This window comes from Polypterus senegalus, chromosome 10 (assembly GCF_016835505.1).
Source record: "Polypterus senegalus isolate Bchr_013 chromosome 10, ASM1683550v1, whole genome shotgun sequence".
Classification (NCBI taxonomy): Eukaryota; Metazoa; Chordata; class Cladistia; order Polypteriformes; family Polypteridae; genus Polypterus; species Polypterus senegalus.
In genome coordinates this window covers 166,129,027-166,146,815 of record NC_053163.1, presented here as the reverse complement: position 1 = coordinate 166,146,815, position 17,789 = coordinate 166,129,027, and the positions used below count along the sequence as shown (strand labels likewise).

Genomic DNA, 17,789 nt, shown 5'->3' with positions numbered 1-17,789 from the left:
TTAACACGCCTCGCTAAAAGTGTGTACAGCGCCTCTCGGAAAGCCTAATGCAGAAAGGGAGATTCGGCTCGTCGCTGTATAGCGCCTTATCAGTGGACCCGCTTAAATAGAGTAGTCTTGAGCGTCGTATAGCGCCCTGCGGACAACCCGCACACTGAAAATGGCCTTGAGCGCTGATAACACATATAGCGCCCTACAGGGCGTTACTGACTCCACCATTTTATGGCGCCTATATCGTGATTTTGTGACTTGATTATAACCGAAGGGATGACAAGTCCGTGTATAGCGCCGTTCGGGCAGTTTGCCGGGCTTATGGACTCAACTAGTTTATAGCGCCTTTATTGTTTTGTTTGCGTAAAGTGAAAGGGACGACATCCGGGCTAAGCGCTTTGAGTAAGGGAAAGGCGCTATATTAATAAAATGTATTACTATAGCCTCTATAACGGATTGCAGGCAACGGGACGGGGGTTATGGACTCAACTAGTTTATAGCGCCTTTACAGTGGACCCGCACCCCGAAAGAGCGCTAACTTTGTATCTTTAGACAACTTGATGTTGGCTATGAACTCCACTGCTTTATAGCGCCTTTATGGTGTTGATGCGTAAAGCGGAAGAGGAGACATCGAGTCCGAGTATAGCGACCTTTGGGGGTTTGAGGGGGGGGGGTCTACTCGTTAATGTACAGCGCCTTTGCGGATGGTCATGTGTGTGTGTGTGTGTGTGTGAGACTCTCAGAGGTGTATAGCGCTCTTCATACAGCCGGACCTCTGCAGGTGGGCAGGGGGGAGATATTCAGTTCATTATTATATAGCGCCTTGCTAGTGAACCGCATACATTAAATGACCTACAGTGGAACAGATGCCAGTTTGGCTGTAGTGCCTTTCATGGAGCCTGACATGGAGGGATGTTCAGCTTGTTAGTCCTTCATAATGGCAGACCTACTTAGGGGGCTTCAGCTCTTAATTTATATGGCGCCTTAAAGGTCCACTCGCATCCCTCATGGCCACTTTGTGTGTAAGGGTCTTCATGTGGACAGGACTGTGTATAGCGCCTTAACAGTGCTTCCTCCAAGAAATAAAGTGCAGGTGGCGCCGTGGTAGTGCTGCTGCTTTGCAGTAAGGAGACTGTGGAAGATTGTGGGCTCGTTTTCCGGTTCCTCCCTGTGTGGATAGCACTTTGAGTACTGCGAAAAGCGATATATAAATGTAATGAATTATTATTATTATTATTATTAAAGGCTTGGGGGGGCGTAATGGGGGTTTCCTAAATTCTAAATTTAGCGCGCCATTGCAGCCGAACGAGAAGGCTTGTGTGACACACGTGTCTTCATAGGTCTGCTCCACCAAACGAATATAGCGCCTTGTCATTTCGCCCAACTTGACGTCATGAGCGTCTGTTTGTTTGTTGTGGCAGTCGGGGTCAGGGGTCTGTAAACACGTGGCCAGTCCGTTGGGGGTATTGCGCTGTTTGTTTAAGGCGGCTGTTTGCTTGGACTTTGTCAGCACAAGTAACTGACAGGCGGAGGTCGCTGGAGCGGTGGGTCAGACACAACGGCTGGGTAGGGAGGAGGTGGGGGTCTTAATGAAAGGCCATCTTCGAGGAGGGTCTTGAATATCAAAACAAAATAACTATCTTAGGGGGCGGGGTGAGAAATCCTGGGCCCTACAACCCTAAACATTTTTAGTCATTAGAAAATGGAGATGGTGGGACCCTCCGATCAGCACAGTGGGGAGGATGGACCAGAACAGTCGGTGCAAGACAGCTGTTGGCTAGCTCTGACATCAAACTGGGACAGTTGGCATTACGATATATAGCGCCTTTCAAAGTCTCAGGCTACAACACCAACTTCAAATGACATTTCGTAGAGCAGTCCAGACTGCACCGCAGGAGCAGTGGAGTGGGCCATTAAGGACCCCCAACTGAACATTATGGTTGGGTGGGGATACCTTGGGTTCCGATCAGCTTGTGCTGTACAGATGGACTTTGCAAAATGGCAAACTGAAGGTTTGTGGTTTAACACAAAAATCAACAAACCCCGTCCAGCTTTCTCATTAGTGCCCAGACGAGCCCACCGCAGCTCTCAGGACAGGGTGGCTTCAATTAAGCAGCAGCAGCGCCTACAGGCGTGGTGGGCTAAAAAGGGGAAGTGGAGGAAGGGCGCTATATTGAGTCATAGCAGCAAGGGGCCAAGAAGAGTCAGCTCTGGGCTTAGAACAGCAAGGTTATTATGGGATGGCTGCCGTAAATCTGCTAGTTCAGTGCAAGGAGGAGAACAGCTAGCTTAGCAGTGGGGGTGGACTGGCATTGGCACCACATGGGCACAATTGGTATGATGTGTTACATAGCACCTTTCCGAGTCACATCTCAATTCAAACAAGGCTTCTTAGAGCAGTTCAGCCAGCGCCTCTCCATCAGCTTAAGGATCCCCCAGTTAAAGTTTATTGGGAGGTGGTGGGCAATGATACATCACCAGTTAGCATTGAATGCCAACCAAGCTTAAGTTTCTTACGCTTTCTAAAATGAGATAATTGGAGGCTGACCCCCAGAAGCATGCATCAGCTCCATTACTCAACAGCTCACGCGTCTGCTCCCCTCAATGCTTTAGCAACGGAGACCCCCTGGTACAACATACCATCTTTCACCGGAAGAGCACAATCAGAGTGGGCAGCTGCTCACCACTAGAGGGTGATAAAAGCACCACAGGGAGCCCCCAATACAATGAGGAGTCATCAGAATACACAAGCTGGCATCTCAGGTGGTGAAGCCAAGCTGGAAGGAATTCCATTTTGATGGCTTCTCTTTGACTTAAGCCCAGCAGGTACCACAAGGTGATGGGAGCAGACCACCTTGGGAGAGAGGATGGGCATTATTGCCATAGACTTCCTCCATTTAATATGCAAACCCCAGTGGCTACTCCATCCTACAAGTGTTTACAAAGGCAAGCTGGTACTGAACCCATGCCCCTCATTTATATAGCGCCTTTCCAAGGGGAGTTCTAACTGCGCTCCACAGCCACTCTTTTTTTTCTCCAGTCTTCTTCACTTTTACAGCTGGTGCTTCCAACGCTGCTGCCATTTTGACAGCCCATCAGTGGTCCACTTTTGGTACTTTGATGTTGTGCATCCAACTGTCCACTTCTCTGGATGGCAGCCTCACCAGGGAGTCTTCACTTCACTTCAGTGGTCTCTTACAGCCAGTCATGGGCTCTCATCTGCCTCGATGGTGAAGGCACCACAGCGGCCTGGCGATGTTTCATCCAACGTCTCAACTTGGGTTTGGGCTTTGATGATTGTGGACTTTTTTCGGCTGCGGCTCACCTTGATGTTCTGGGGCACCAAGGTCAGCTCTCCACCAATCAGGATTTGTAACCCTCTGCAGGTGGCACCTGTCCCTGGTGGTCTCGTGTGTGCCTGCTCAGTCACCAATAGGGGGGCAGCCCGGCTTAGCAACCATTAATTACCTAGACAGTGAGGCACAGGATATGGCAATCTACACAACAAGGCTGCCAGGTCACACTTGGCGAGACCCCAAGGGGTTTGTGTAACCCTCCATTTATTTCAACTGCTTAAAAAATAAAATCAAATGATAGCAAAGGGTCTGTACTCCAAGTGCCACAGAATGGTAGTCACGACAGAAAGGCACTACATAGATGGCATCAGCCACCAGCACAAGCAAACCATTGGGCACATCCGAGTAGTCGGACCCCTCACACTGCCACCTACAGGCCTGCAATGAGATGGCAGCAGCTCTCCTAAGATTAGCCTGCTGTGTGTCGTCGTTATAATCTTTATTTTTCTTGCACTTCCCTAAAGTCTTAATTTCCCTTGTGGACAAATAAAAGTACAATCCATCGTACGTATATAGTGCCTTTAGTATCTCCTTATATTCACGTAGTGATTTTCTGATCTGTTAAACACCATTTTTGCCCATCTCAGCTATCCACTGCACAGACGGACTGGCAGCACTTTGTTTGAGCAGCTTTTTAGAGAAGCTCAGCAAGCAAACAAACACACACTACAATCAACGGGACCCCCTCAGACCCGCAAGGGAAAAAGTGCCATTCCTGTTTGTTATATAGCGCCTTTCACAGCTATCTATTACATACATCTTTTATTCAAGTACCTTTCATATTCATTTATTATTAAGTCTTTCACATGTTAGTAGTTTTCTTGTTACTTACTGCTCTACTCTATTATCATATAGTGCCTTTTAAAAGCTTAGTTATTTTCTCTAAAATATAGTGATTTTTATATGGTATCTTTCATTTGCATATTTTGTCATTTCCATGTTTCTCATATAGTGATTTTTCTTGTTATATAGTGCCTTTCACATCTTACTATTGTAGGGATATTCCTGTGTGTATTGCCTTTTACATCCTTTATATAGCTCCACTCATCCCTTTCTATTATATGGTGAATTTACAGTTATAGTGCCTTTCATGTCTGTCTTTCTATTTTAGTGATTGGTCACGCTATGCATTGCCTTTCACATCTTTAATATTGTCACCTTTACATCTTTGTTATATAATGAATTTTTGGTTATATAGTGCCTTTTCAAATCCATCTACTACTTAGGGCTTTTCACATACATCCCCTTCATATAAACGCCTTCCTTGTCTGTCTATGCAGCACTTTACATTTCTTATTTTATTTCCCTGGCCATCGGACCTTACTCTTATTCTATGTTAATTAATGTTGACTTATTTTGTTTTTCTTACTGTGTCTTATTTTTCTATTCTTCATTATGTAAAGCACTTTGAGCTACTTTTTGTATGAAAATGTGCTATAGAAATAAATGTTGTTGTTATATAGTAATTTACCTGCTTTATAATGCATTTCACATCCATCTATCCATCCTGTGGCTTCCAAATCAGCAAGCAGCAGCTCATCCAGTTGAACTAAATGTCAAAAGCACATTTTCACCTCTAGGGGGACATAAGCCAAAGCACACAGACACAGCTCTCTAATTGACCTTTAGGGGGAGACACTGAGTCAGAGGGCTGTGTGTGTGTGTATCCTGGGACCACGTGCAGCCCATGTCTTCTGATGTCACTCGTCATGTGCCGGTCCTTCTCAGCAGGTCACTTCAGTGAGGTGACAGACAGACAGACATCAATCCTTTCAGTATCATTTGAGAAGGCTTTGTCACCTACAGCGCCATCAAGTGGCCATGTTGAGAATGGCGCCCAGTCTGCATCTCCCAAGTGACGCTGGTAGCGTGACACAGGTGACACCATACGACTGCAGTGATACTTTTTTTGCACAGCTAGGGCTCATCTAAGAGGAAGGAGGCTCAGGTTTGGCCACTGGGGTTCAGCGAGTAAAGCCGAACAAGCTCCGGAGTTCCAGCAGGGCGCGCTCCTTTCCCAGAATTCCTGCCAATAAAAGCGCTGACTGTGGTTTTCATTTAGAAATCGTCATTTATTTACAAGTTCCATTTTATTAAGCAAATAATTATAATATGTACAGATCCCAAAAAAAGAAAGAATTTACAACGCAGGGCTCCAAGTCGCCCGCTCTTTCTCCCCCTCGTATTTACACGTTGTACAAACGTCCGGGCAGCCGACGTCGATTTCGGTACCTCATTATTACCATTCAGCAAATTAAAAAAAACCCAAATGTCCACATGGTGGCAGCACTGGGCCAACATGCAGCTTGAACCCAGCAGTGGGTCGCGCATGCTCGCGCTGCTGGGTTTAAAAAAAAAAAAGTGCAATAAATGTCTTTTGCACAATTCCTGTCCCTGAGACGAAGATCGAACTGACAAGGACCTGCGACAGGCGTGGAGCCGCTGGAAAGGAAACCTGCAACAGCGCCCCGAGTCCCAGTCAGTCAAGTGGGCGGCCTGTCACGAGAGTCAAGTCTCGAGTTCAACGTGGACGCTGTGCTCTGTGCAAAATGCAAGCGGCCCTCACGGGCATTTTGGGGGGGGGGCGGTGGAGGGGTCTGTGATTGAGCGGCATCACCAAGTCCACACGCTTCGGTGGCCGAGGGCGAGGCTCAAGTTTAAAGTGTCACTACTAGGGTGTGGTGGGCTTCCATCAGGACAGGCAGAGTGCCGCCCTTTTGCTTTCGATCTTCTGCAGGACATCCACAGTGTCTTTGAGGAGGACGTCGAAGACGGTGTCCGTCAGCTGCATCTTCACAAAGAGCTCGTACTCGTCGTAGTTGACCCACTGAGACTCCTCCTCGGGCAGCTCCTGAACCTGAAGGGACGAGAAGCAAAAAGAAGAGACGTTCAACCTACACACTGGCAGTGCCAACTGGGGGGATATACCAACTCTTGGGCAAATCAGGTCAAAAAAAAAAAAGGGTGTCGGTCACTCACAAGGATTTGGTCGATGCGGTCTCGCTTCTTCCGTCCAAATTTCAGCATCTTCTGCCAGTCGGTCTTCTGCTCCTCCTTCAACCCAATCAGCTTCTGCACCTCAGCACTGATGAAGTCCTGTGGAGGGTCAAAGACGAAGAAGGGGGCATAAGGGACACACAAGGCTGGACACAAACACACACGTTTATGGTCTGAAAGAAGTAGTATGCACTGTGACCTCCTCTCTAGGGGTAAAGAGACGAGTGGGCCAGCGGGGCTTGGGGTGGGACTTTATGAATTACACTGAGCCTGCGAGGACTTCACAGAGTGGGCAGGGCTAAGTGGCCAGATGGGCTGACAAACAAGGAGACCACCACTCGGTCCATAATGTCGTTCGTTGTTAATCTAACAGCCACGCCGTCCCAGCATCTTATCCAGGAACTTCCTGAAGTTTATACATACTTCTGCGTCAACCCCATGACTTGGTGGTTTGTGTCAAGAAGTCAGTCCCACACGCCTTTCCCTTAATTTCCAGCAGGTGTCCTCGTGTATGACATTCACTGTAAAGATCTCCATCAAGGCTTGTGTGGAGTTTGAAGACCTCGATGAGGTCACCTCCCACCCCACCCCGCCATGTTCACCACTTAAGAATAAACAGGTCCGAGTCCATCACAGTAGGACGTGTCCTCAAGTCCCATGATGCACTTGGCTGCTCTCCTCTGTACACAGGACTCCAGCTGTGGTTTTACGAGTGCTTTATGTGGTCCGAGAAGAGAGACCCCTCGATTCACGTTTTTATGATGTGACCCAACACTTTATTTGCCCTTTTACTGGCCGCTGCTCGTTCCTCACATGTTGATAACATCGGGTCAACACAAACCCCTAAATCAGTTTCAGAGGTCACTTCCTGTGCCTCCCATCTTGTGTGTAGTTAACATTCCTTCTGCCTGTACGTGGCACTCGTTACTTGAATTTTCCAGATGGTCGCCCACTTCTGAATCTCGTCATGATCTCTGTCATCTCCTCCAGCTGTAGTGTCATCGGCCAACTTCACAAGTTTACTAACTTCACCGAAATCGGCCTCAATATAAATCAGAGAACTTCAGGAAGGTCCGAGGACAGACCACCCGAGGAACTCCACCGATGACCCCCCTCTTATCTGCACTCTTTGTCTTCTGCCCCTTGAGGTCACCTCTGATGGCCACTGCTCCTCCCTGTGGGACCACCGAGTCAGAGGCCTTGTGGATGTCACTCACTTCTGTCACCTGCAGCTGGCAGTTTAAAAAATCCGATTGGCTTGGCAGGGTGGTGGTGATCTTTTGCTCATAAAGCCACGCTTGTTATTTAGCACAAGCTTTTCATGTCAGTGCTCTTCCAATTTATTTCGTATTGTCGATTAAATAATTTCATACGGCACCTAATTAAGCCTCACTGGTCTGCAGTTACCGAGATTCTTTTCTTCTCCGTTCTTAAAGATGTCTGCAACTTTCCAGTTCTCAGGTGGTCCTCCTTCCTCAAATGGATGCCCAGATATCAGAATGGCATGGTGCCAAGTCTGCCTGTTTTGATGCCGTTGTGTGTTTATGAGCCTCTGCTCACCAGACGTGCCCTACATCCCTCCATCTTTGTGTTGCGTTGCCTTACTTTGCCAGTTATTCGAGTTACTGTGGGCATAGTGTGGTAGACATGGCACTGCCCTCCAGATGACACACAGAGGAGGTCCTGACTGTCTGTGGTCACAGAAGACCCTCAGGCATCCTCTGAGAAGCGGAAGGTGTAATGATCTCCCATCCCTATTGGCTCACTCTCTTCTCTCTCACGTCTTCGTCTCCTAACAGCTAACGTGTGGCGAGTGTACGGGCACAAGAACAGCTGCTGTCAGGCCATCCAGATGGTGCCACGCACTGGCGGAGGTTGAAGTGGCTCCCCCTACTGTCTGTATAAGTGCGACTCTCAGCTGGACCCTGGCCAGTCAACCAAGCGTGGGGCACCCTTGGCCTTTCTTTAATATCCAGCTTGCCCTCTGCCACACCTCATGTGGACAGCACCATGCCAGCTGCCTCACACACCAAGGCACCCAGGCCCTCTCTTCTCAGTCACTGTTGACTTTCAGCAGCGCCCACCTAAACAAATCTAAACACGTCAGTCCACCTCCGCCTGTGGGCGGCCGAGTCAATATTGGCTTAACTTTTTCCAGGATGTGACAGTGTGACCCCGCTGTGACGTGCGACTTACCTTGACTTCTTCTGGGCTGTTGGGATTGGTCACCCGTCGGTAGTACGACGAGGGCTGGCGAGCAGACTTCATCCAGAGGGGCCGGCTGACCCCGAGGCATTCCGCGAAGATCTCTTGGAAAATTTCCCGAGACAAATCAAACACAACCTGAGGGGATATATTGGAGCACCATCAGTCCAGGGCCTATCCCAGCATGCACCACCACACACTGACTGGCATTTGCCACATCCTTACCAACTTGTAGCTGAGCCGACTTCTGCTGTCACTGTCGTGACTAACGGCGTCACCGCCCAGGTAGTGTGCCGGGGCACAGGCCTCTTCAACGCCGTCCCGAAAGCTTACACTTCCAGAGTTCGTCGACCGCAGAGCGGACCAGCTTGTCCACCTCTGGTGAGGTGTGTGGGACCACCACGAGCGGCTCATCCCGAGGCTTCAGAAGGGGCAGCCGCGGCCTTGCTAGTGACTTCTGAGGCTCCTTTACAGCGGTGCCCGTTTGCTGCTGCTTCTGCTGCTCTTTCCGGGAGCTCAGGCCGAAGTCCTCGTCAAACCAATCTTGGTCATCGCCCAGCGCGTCCAGCAGGTCTCGACCAAGCTCCAGCTCTGCCAGGCGCTTGGCCAGCTCCTCTTGCCCATTAGTACCAAACACGGGACTTTCCTGTGAGAACAGAAACACAGAGAGACACACACAAAAACTCAGTATGGCATTGGCAATGCCAGGAAATTATGGGTGCGGTGTCAACCACAAGGGCAGCTGCTCACTAAACACACCTGCAGTCCAACACTCTACCCACCCTTGCTGAATTCTGGCAGCAGTGATGGAACAAGCAAAGAGGTGCATGGCACCTTAATACTTCTTACATCTGACTCGAGGAGATAAGAGCCGCTCACTACTGAAAACGGCAAATACAGGAGGCAGTCAGGATCGAACTGGGGACTCTCGATTACAAGTCAGTAAGTCATACCACTACTCCACAGAAGCTGTTGTCTCAGCCTTGAACCTTTTGTGAAAGTGTTTATTTGATCTTTGGACTTCAGGCTTCACACATTATATAGTTTATGCCAACATTTTGTACTAAAATATGAAAAACATTTGTTTTAATGATGTGTTTACCCAGATTCTTATCGAAACAGAACATACATGAAATGCGTGTGTTCCAAATAACGATCTATTATTTCCACTCTAAAACAGCAGTTCACTCCCAGATAATCGATCAGGCCACGAGCTTGGAGAACTTTGTGCCTGTTCTGCAGCAGTGGGAGGGATAGGATACCAGGCTGCTTGCTGCTTGTCTTTATCGGCACATTTACAGGACAAAAGACGCTGGCAGAGAGGTGCGAACGGGTTTAAGGTGGGCCAGATCTATGAGTTTTTCGTAGGCTCTGGTAATTCTAGTGTTAATGTGTCACAGCAAGACAGGTCTTTCCATCCCAGAATGCACTTGGTTGCTCCCCATGCACACATTTTTGTAGTGGAGTGACGAGAACTGCAGAGATGACATTAGTGAGGCCTACAGCTTGCCACACACAGCGCCCTCCAGTAGTTTTTATAATGCCTGGACAGAGCTTAGCTGCACACGCAAAAGGGGGGACAAGAGGCGTAACCCACTGTTGGAGACTTCCTTTGGCAAAATGCTCCGAGGTCATAAAATATGCCAAAAAAATGTAAATGTCGTCAACGGCCGTCATGAATCTGAAAACATGCAGCCTGTAGGACCCCCCTCCTCTCAACCTCCACCAAAACATTGTGTCGCTGAACTCAGTGCTGCACATTCAGATCATCAACGTAAACTTTGCAAATTCGTAAATAGCGAGACTAATTATGTCAGCCTGGAGAAGAAAGAGTTTGCCTCAGGAAATTAAACTCCATGGATGCTTCCCACCATTTTCTACTGGTGGCTGCTGGGTGTGTCCGAGAAGCAAAGGCTGGTGGGATAGTCGTTTTAGGAAGAGCTCACCGACAACAGACATGCACGGAGTTAACTGAACCCTGGTTATAAGGGGTTACAGGACCACATGGGTTGGTTACTAGCCAAGAGATCTACGTGTGTGGACCCCTGCTTCTCAGAGACCAGCATATCCCAGTCTCTCTAACCGGAATACGAGTACAAATGGCGTTTGTGTTAGTCGAGTGCATGTACACAAAATGAGAGTCTCGTGTCACTAAACCCTTAAATCCACTTTCAGGGTAATGACGTGACCCGGCGAGTTGGGCACCGCGTGACAGAAGAACTCGGAGTGGGCCACACCTTCTACTGGACACCTGGGAAGTTCGTTTTCAGTTGCAGCACAAAGGTTACGGGTTCAAACCCCAACACAAGTCAACTCTGGACACCCAGCAGATCTCCTCCAGAACTTCATCTTCTTAACGAGTGGCCATTACTGCTGCCTGCCAACCCATCCTGCCTAAATTGCAGGCAGGGAAGCCCCTCATTTCTCTGCCCCTCCACGTTTGCCTGGCGAGTGGTCGCGTTTTTGAGTGATACTACTTACCGGCCGTAGGCACAAATCAGGAGAAGTGCTGCCATCTTTCTCCTCCAGCTCCTCCTTTCCTATAAGGCTGGGCACAACGTCCTTGAGGATGTCCCGAGAAAGCGGCTGGCGTGGTGGTAGCCGGGGGGCAGACTCGTCCAGCAGGTGGTCTCCCTCTGCGTTGGCCGCTCTGATTTTCTCCACCTGGGCCTTCCTGATTTGCTGCATCTGCCACACCGCGTCACTCACAAACTTGTTAATAATTTTGTCCGCCAACTCCCCCACTTTGTCCCCCGACTGCTGCTCGGCTGGTCGAATGGTTTCCTGCTCCAGCAACGACTCAAACGATGAAGGCTTTCTCTGAGCCTCTAAGCACTCCTTCTCTCGGTTCAGAAGGTCCAGGAGCGGAGTTGGCTGCTTCTCCTGCCGTGTCATGTCCTCTACCTCCGCAATTGCTGGTCCGTTCTCATCATGGAGGCCAGCGACACCTTGAGTGTCAAATTCGGGCTTGGGTTTCTGGGCAGCCTGGCATGTTGGGTCTGCCACGGTCTCGGCTTCAAGGCCAAATGGCTTCCCCGCCTCCTGCATGCTGCTGCTTTCTGGCGACGCGTCACCTGCAGATGGTTTCAGGTCCTGGGCCTGCAGTTCATCCAGCAGTGGCTTCGGTTCCTTTTCCTCCTCTTTCCTGTCCCACACCCCCTGATCCGGCTCATCTATGGCTTTGGAGTGCTCGTCCAATGAGTCTTCATCTTCTGTGGTGTCCACATAGGCCTCAAAATGATCTGGAAGCCGAGATATCTTGTGTGGTGGAGCAAAGATGCCATGTCGCTCCGCACACTGAAAGTAACGGACGCCATCGTACATCCCATTGTTGCTTCCTTCTGATTTGTCCAGTTCCACTCCTACCCAGAAGCCATTGGCAAAGCCAGTTTTCCCCTTAAAGCGTAGAGTGCCTGGCTGCACGCTGCTGACCAGGACCCTGTCGCCAACATGGAAGTCGGGAAGCAGGTCAGGATTTTCGGCTGCCGAGGGCTCTGGGGAGTGTCGCTCAATCTCACCATCGTGCCTCTCCTTGTTCTTATCGTCCTCGGTAGGCGACTTCAGCTCCAGCAGCCTCTCCGAATGAAAGCTGGTATGAGTGGAATAGGACTTGTCGCTGAGCTCTTCACCGATTTCCTCCGTGCTGTCTTCTTGCTCAAGTGACACTGTCCTCTGGTCCGACTTGGCAGAAGAGCGCGTCCGGCTGTTTTTGAGATTTTCACTGAAGGACGACTTCTGAGAGGCAGACGACAACTCAAAGTCATCCCGGTAACTTTCATTGGACTCCTCCAGACAGGGCGACTTTCCAGGACCCTTTGATGCGGAGTCTCTGGTGTCTCTGGTCTTTGTGGAGGCGTCACTCTGGAAGTCCTCTTCTCGCTCTTCGGTCCTTGGCCGGTCAGAAGGAGCCTCTGGCTCAGGTTGACTGTCCTCTAAGGGTCTCTCACATGCTGGGCCATCATCAGTCTTGACCCTGCCCTGCACTTCAGACTCGTGCTTTTCTAAGTCATCATGTTCAGCTTCCAAAGCTGACAGAACATCGGTTTCTGAAACTGGCTCTCTAGGTGGGGTCACGCTTTTGACACCAGAAGTCCTCAGGTCTTCCAGCTTTAGAGAGGGCAAGTTGTGAGAGTCCACATCTTCCAACTCCTCGGATTTCAGCTCCTCCAAGATCACCGACCTGCTACTGTTGAGGCTGAGCTCATCTTCAGCCCTCTCTCTATAGTCAGGGGAGAAGGCTCTGTGTGAGGCGTCATGAGGCTGGAGGTCCACATGGTCCGGTGTAGCAGGCTCCAGCTCGTTAGCAGACAGTGGGCTCTCCGAACTGCGGCTCCTGGTGACACCTGTGGACAAAGTCACGGGTGGCCATTAGGGAAGTGAGGAACAAAACCAGTCCAAACCAAACCATCCACAGGGATACACAATTTGTGAACTCACCCTGCTCTGCGATGTCGTCTGCTAAGGAGCGGGGGGCTTCTGAATCGGGCAGCACACTCCTGTTATTGCCGGACTCGGGCCTGAGAAGAAGGATTTCACTCAAGTCATTTGACAGCTCCAAGCAGGACGTGAAGACCTTGACAAGTGATTAACAAAAATGTTAAATACCAGTGGACAGAGGGAGGCTTCAGCTTGGTCGTCTCTGGGCCCATCGAGGGGGTCTTAATCTGTGGCTTGCTCGCTGCCGACACGTCAGTTTCTTTGCTGAGCTCCTCCTGAGTCTTCTGGATGAAGTCATTGTAAGACTACAAAGCAAAGGAAGAACAATGAAGCACTCTGGGGGCAACTTGTATTTGTGTTTTCTGCTATGCATGGCGCCCACCTGCACATACTGGCAAAAATCACAGTGTAGACGGCCAGAGACCCCAAAAGTGTTTGGGACAAAGACGCATTTTTTTCCTCGATATCCCCCTCCACAGTTTAAAATGACAAAATTCAGACATCGAGATGACCGTGCACACTGCAGGCTTTTCAGCCACAAAACACCACCATCGTCACCAGGCATGTCAAACACGCGGCCCCCCGCATGACAGATCCTAGTTAGCACTGAACTTGTACAAAATGATTCCTATCGTTTGTGAGTGAATCATTCTGCATCTGCGGCGTTTCTTATTGACTTTTCTTACTTCCGCCTTCTGACAAAAGCGTGTTTTCCCATAGCATTACGGTACCGGAAACGTCATCTGCTAGTATAGTTGCAGCTGTGGCGTCAGCTCCTTGATACCCTCGGCAAGACACTAAACCCCACCGCCATGAGCTTTGACAAAGTGCAACTGAAGTGCTAGGCTGTAGCAGCCATGCAGGCTAAACTACTGGGCTGGGCTGCTGAGACTGGCCACTGGGCAGAACAGACCACCACCAGTAGTAATAACTCGCATATTTTCACGTAATGGAGTGGGAGATCGACAGGTGGATCGGTGCGGCGTCCACAGTGATGCGGGCTCTGCATCGGCCTGTCGTGGTGAAAAGTGTGCTGAGCTACAAGGCAAACCTCTCAATTTACCAATCAATCTACGTTCCTACCCTCACCTATGGTCATGAGCTGTGGGTAGTGACCGAAAGAACGAGATCGCGAATACAAGCGGCTGAAATGAGTTTCCTCCGCAAGGGTGTCTGGGCTTTCCCTTAAAGATCAGACGAGAAGCTCAGAGTAGAGTCGCTGCTCATCCACATCGAGAGGAGGCAGATGAGGTGGCTCGGGCATATGATCAGGATGCCTCCTGGACGCCTCTCCCTGGTGAGGTGTTCCGGGCACGTCTAACCAGAAGGCCCCGGGGAAGACCCAGGACACACTGAAGCTGCTGCCCCCATGACCAGATCTCGGATAAGCGGAAGAGGATGGATGGATGGATATTTTAACTTTTTTTTCCTCTAGTTTTGTGTACGTCTGTGCCAGTGTTGTAACGAACAGTCAGTGCAGACTGCAGCTGAAGATCGGACGTGGACGCGACAAGTTGGCGAGTTGTTTATTAACAAAATGTTTGTGATTTTGAGTTTGTAAAATTAGGGTAGGTCAGGGGGTTTTTTACATATTGGCTTATTTTACAATATAAACTTTGAGGTAAACTCAATAACGTAAAATTTGATTTGTTTTCCAACTTGAATTACTGAGCAAGGAATTCAGTGAGCGTTTTCGTGATTTCAGTTCACACGAACAGGACTTTGCGCTGTTTACGTCACCGTACTCTTACAATGTTGAGAATGCGCCTGAGAAGATCCAAATGGAGTTGATTGAACTGCAGTCAGATTCTATTCTGAAGGCAAAATACAACAGAGTTGGTGTGCCAGGCTTGTATGTTTACCTGCCACCTTCGTATGTGCAGATCCGTAAGTTGGCATCGAGAGTACTGTCTGTGTTCAGAAGCACTAAAGCTACCAAAACCCCACATCGCTCAAGACTTACTGCCGAGCGCCTGTCATCTCTCATAAAAGTTGCAGCTGCACAAGATTTCAAGCCTGATATTGACAAACTGGTCACTAACAAGAGATGCCAAGTGTTGGGACAAAAGAAATCGATCTCAGACTGTAAGACTCCTATATACAGACCTAAGCCAGGAGGCTAAGACTCGAATTGTACAGAGATTGGATGGAAATAAATTGCTTTTCTTTAAACTTCAAGTGTTACATTTTTTAAAGTTTTCAGTATTGGAAAGAAACCCACAGTAACTTTGTAGAATAGTATTTGTTACAGTGCGGCCCGCTGACACACACATGGCAGTCGAAGTGGCCCACCAATGGCAGTGACATGCCTGATCTACACTGTCCTCCCATTTCAGGGGGTGCATCACAAAGTCTGGGGCACAGCAATGGCAGCTCTGTCATATTTAGGACTTTGTCACATGTCCCTCGCATGACATGACAGCTTAAAGTCTGCGATTCATCGATGTCACCAGGTGCCGAGGGTCTGCTCTGGTGTGAAAACCCCATCATGCACAGGAAACAAAGTGCAACAAGAGAGGAAAACGAAAAAGGGACGGCCAGGGACAAAAACGGTTAACGGAGAGAGACGGGGGGCCTAAGACTACACGACTCCAAACCGGAGAGCACATCACCCTGAACGCCTGCATTTCCTGCCTCAAGTAATGAACGTTACAAGAGTGGGGGCAACGGATTACACGACCCCCTTGCGACTTCAAATTTCCTATCGGGTAGCACTTGTGACATTTTGACAACTAATCAATGTGGAACACACCAACATAAGAACTGGCACACCACATGGAAGTCAACAACAAACATGAAGAGCCAGCAGCTTGTAGCGGGCACTACATCAAAAAATGAGTTGTCTGGACATCCGGGGTCATCCCTAGGACTCCCCAAAAATTCAAACCCGGCCATGTCACAGGGCGCTTTGACCGTGTCGATGGACAGGCTGCGTCACCCAAAAACATGTCAACAAAGGCTGTTGTGAGTTAAGGTCTAGTTAAAGACCTGACAACGCTGCTGTTAGCAGTGAACGGAAAAACAGGCCAGAGAATCAAGTTGTGCACAACGTTAGAGAAATGAAAGGCAAGCAAAGGAAGGAGAGCCACTTTGAAGGTATTGGTGTCATTAGAACAGGAGACAAAAAACGTCAAGAACAGACCATTCAGCCCCAAACCGTATCCTCCTAGATGAGCTTTGAAGGTCCCTAAAGTCCTCATGTCTACCACTCTACTTGGTCTCGTCGCTTCCTAACGTTTATGTGAAGGTCACCCCTGATAAGTTTTTAACTGTGCCCGTGTGTTCCTGATGATTTCAAAGTCGCCGTCTCGATCCACTGGGCTAATTGCCGTCAATCAGGTCCCCTCTTAACCCCCTTTTGCGTAAAAACAATGAAGTTTCAGTAAACTAACTGTGGGGGTCTGTGCAATGAGCCAGCTTGAGGTAGGAGGCCATGTTAACTAATAGTTGTTTGGATTAGTGACAGTGCACCCTTGGGGGGACCAAAATCTTTATGAATGGCAAGACACCCACACACTCCCTGCAAACTGAAGGTGCGCGCTTGTGGTAGAAATCCAAGCGTTTGTGATCTTACACTGGAAAACCAAGTGGGATGCTCAATGTATGTCACACAGGCCAGTGTAGTTAAAATTATAAAATGAATACTTTTGGAGGTTGCATGCATTAAATGATCACAGAGGGCGAACCAAATGAACAGTAATGGAGGACACAAGAACACTCAGACAACTGGTGTGCCCAGAGACCTCCATCAGACTCACCTCGAGCTTCTTCAGAAGGCTCGCCTCCTGGGCCTTCAGCCTTTCCTTCTGCCGTTTCCTTTGCTCCTTCTTCAGCTGATCGACTATGGACTTGCGCTTGCGCAGCTCCTCCTTCAAGGCATTGATGCGAATCTCAATGTCACTCTGGTCAGACGCCGTTTCTGTCAGGAGTAGCGAAAGGAGATCACTGTGGTGTGCAACAGCCTGTCGAGTTCAACAGAAGCTCTCGCACTCAAGCGAACTCCTCGAGCACACAATTCAAAGAAGTGCTGCTACCCTGGTCAAAAAGACCTCAAAGTTCGCTTACCTGACTGAAAAACAGATCGAGGCTCCTCAGTCCAGGTCTTGGGCGTGCTGGCTAGGGCACTATTGCTCTTGGCACCCGCATCCGGCTTTACGGCGGTGCTGGACTTCGAGGGAGCCGTCTGAAAGACAATGTGGAAACTAAGGGACCAGGTAGAAACAAACTCCGTCACGGTACAACCTTGGGGGCTGAAAAACAGCAGTGGAGGGCACAAAAAGGAACCACTGACAGGGTTTTTAGTGTCGAAATGATCAAAAAGTCGTCATCTGCAAGACGGGCAACACCAAGAACTACAATGGCAGCAGACAGGAAGTTTACAGAAAAGGATTTAAAGGTAAGAGGTGGACTTGGGCTTTTCTCAGCTCACTTCATGGCATATGCAGACAACTCCACAATGGAGACCACAGGACTAACATCAGTTAAAACATAGCAATGGGCTCGCACTGGCATATGGCATGCCATCCCCGTACCTGCTCCTATCACAACATCATACCTGTTTGCTGGGAGAGGACGACGGCTCAAAGTCCTGGGAATAAGCCAGCTCATCCTGCTCCTTGGTGTAGGAGGCCACTTCAGACGCTGCTGTGTTCTCAGCTGGCAGACTGCACACTTCCTCCGGGACAGAGCTGTCGCTGTGCACACTGGACTGGGATGGCACATGAACAGACTCCTCCTCCTCCTCGCTGGCAGCCTCTGTGGAGACGACTGATTTAGATAACGTGCAACATCTACACATCCACA

General features: G+C 49.3%; 1 protein-coding gene across 1 annotated transcript in view; it reads right to left on the bottom strand.

The window, feature by feature from the left end:
* Positions 1 to 5,398: 5,398 nt before the first annotated feature.
* cep350 (centrosomal protein 350) overlaps positions 5,399 to 17,789 on the bottom strand; it is a 99,817-nt gene continuing 87,426 nt past the window's right edge. Inside the window, 11 exon segments of the mRNA XM_039767314.1 lie at positions 5,399 to 6,204; positions 6,327 to 6,443; positions 8,541 to 8,687; positions 8,775 to 8,868; positions 8,870 to 9,195; positions 11,031 to 12,892; positions 12,987 to 13,066; positions 13,155 to 13,291; positions 16,745 to 16,905; positions 17,052 to 17,169; positions 17,542 to 17,741. Of these exon segments, the coding sequence (XP_039623248.1) occupies positions 6,040 to 6,204; positions 6,327 to 6,443; positions 8,541 to 8,687; positions 8,775 to 8,868; positions 8,870 to 9,195; positions 11,031 to 12,892; positions 12,987 to 13,066; positions 13,155 to 13,291; positions 16,745 to 16,905; positions 17,052 to 17,169; positions 17,542 to 17,741 (3,407 nt within the window). The 3' untranslated portion in view covers positions 5,399 to 6,039.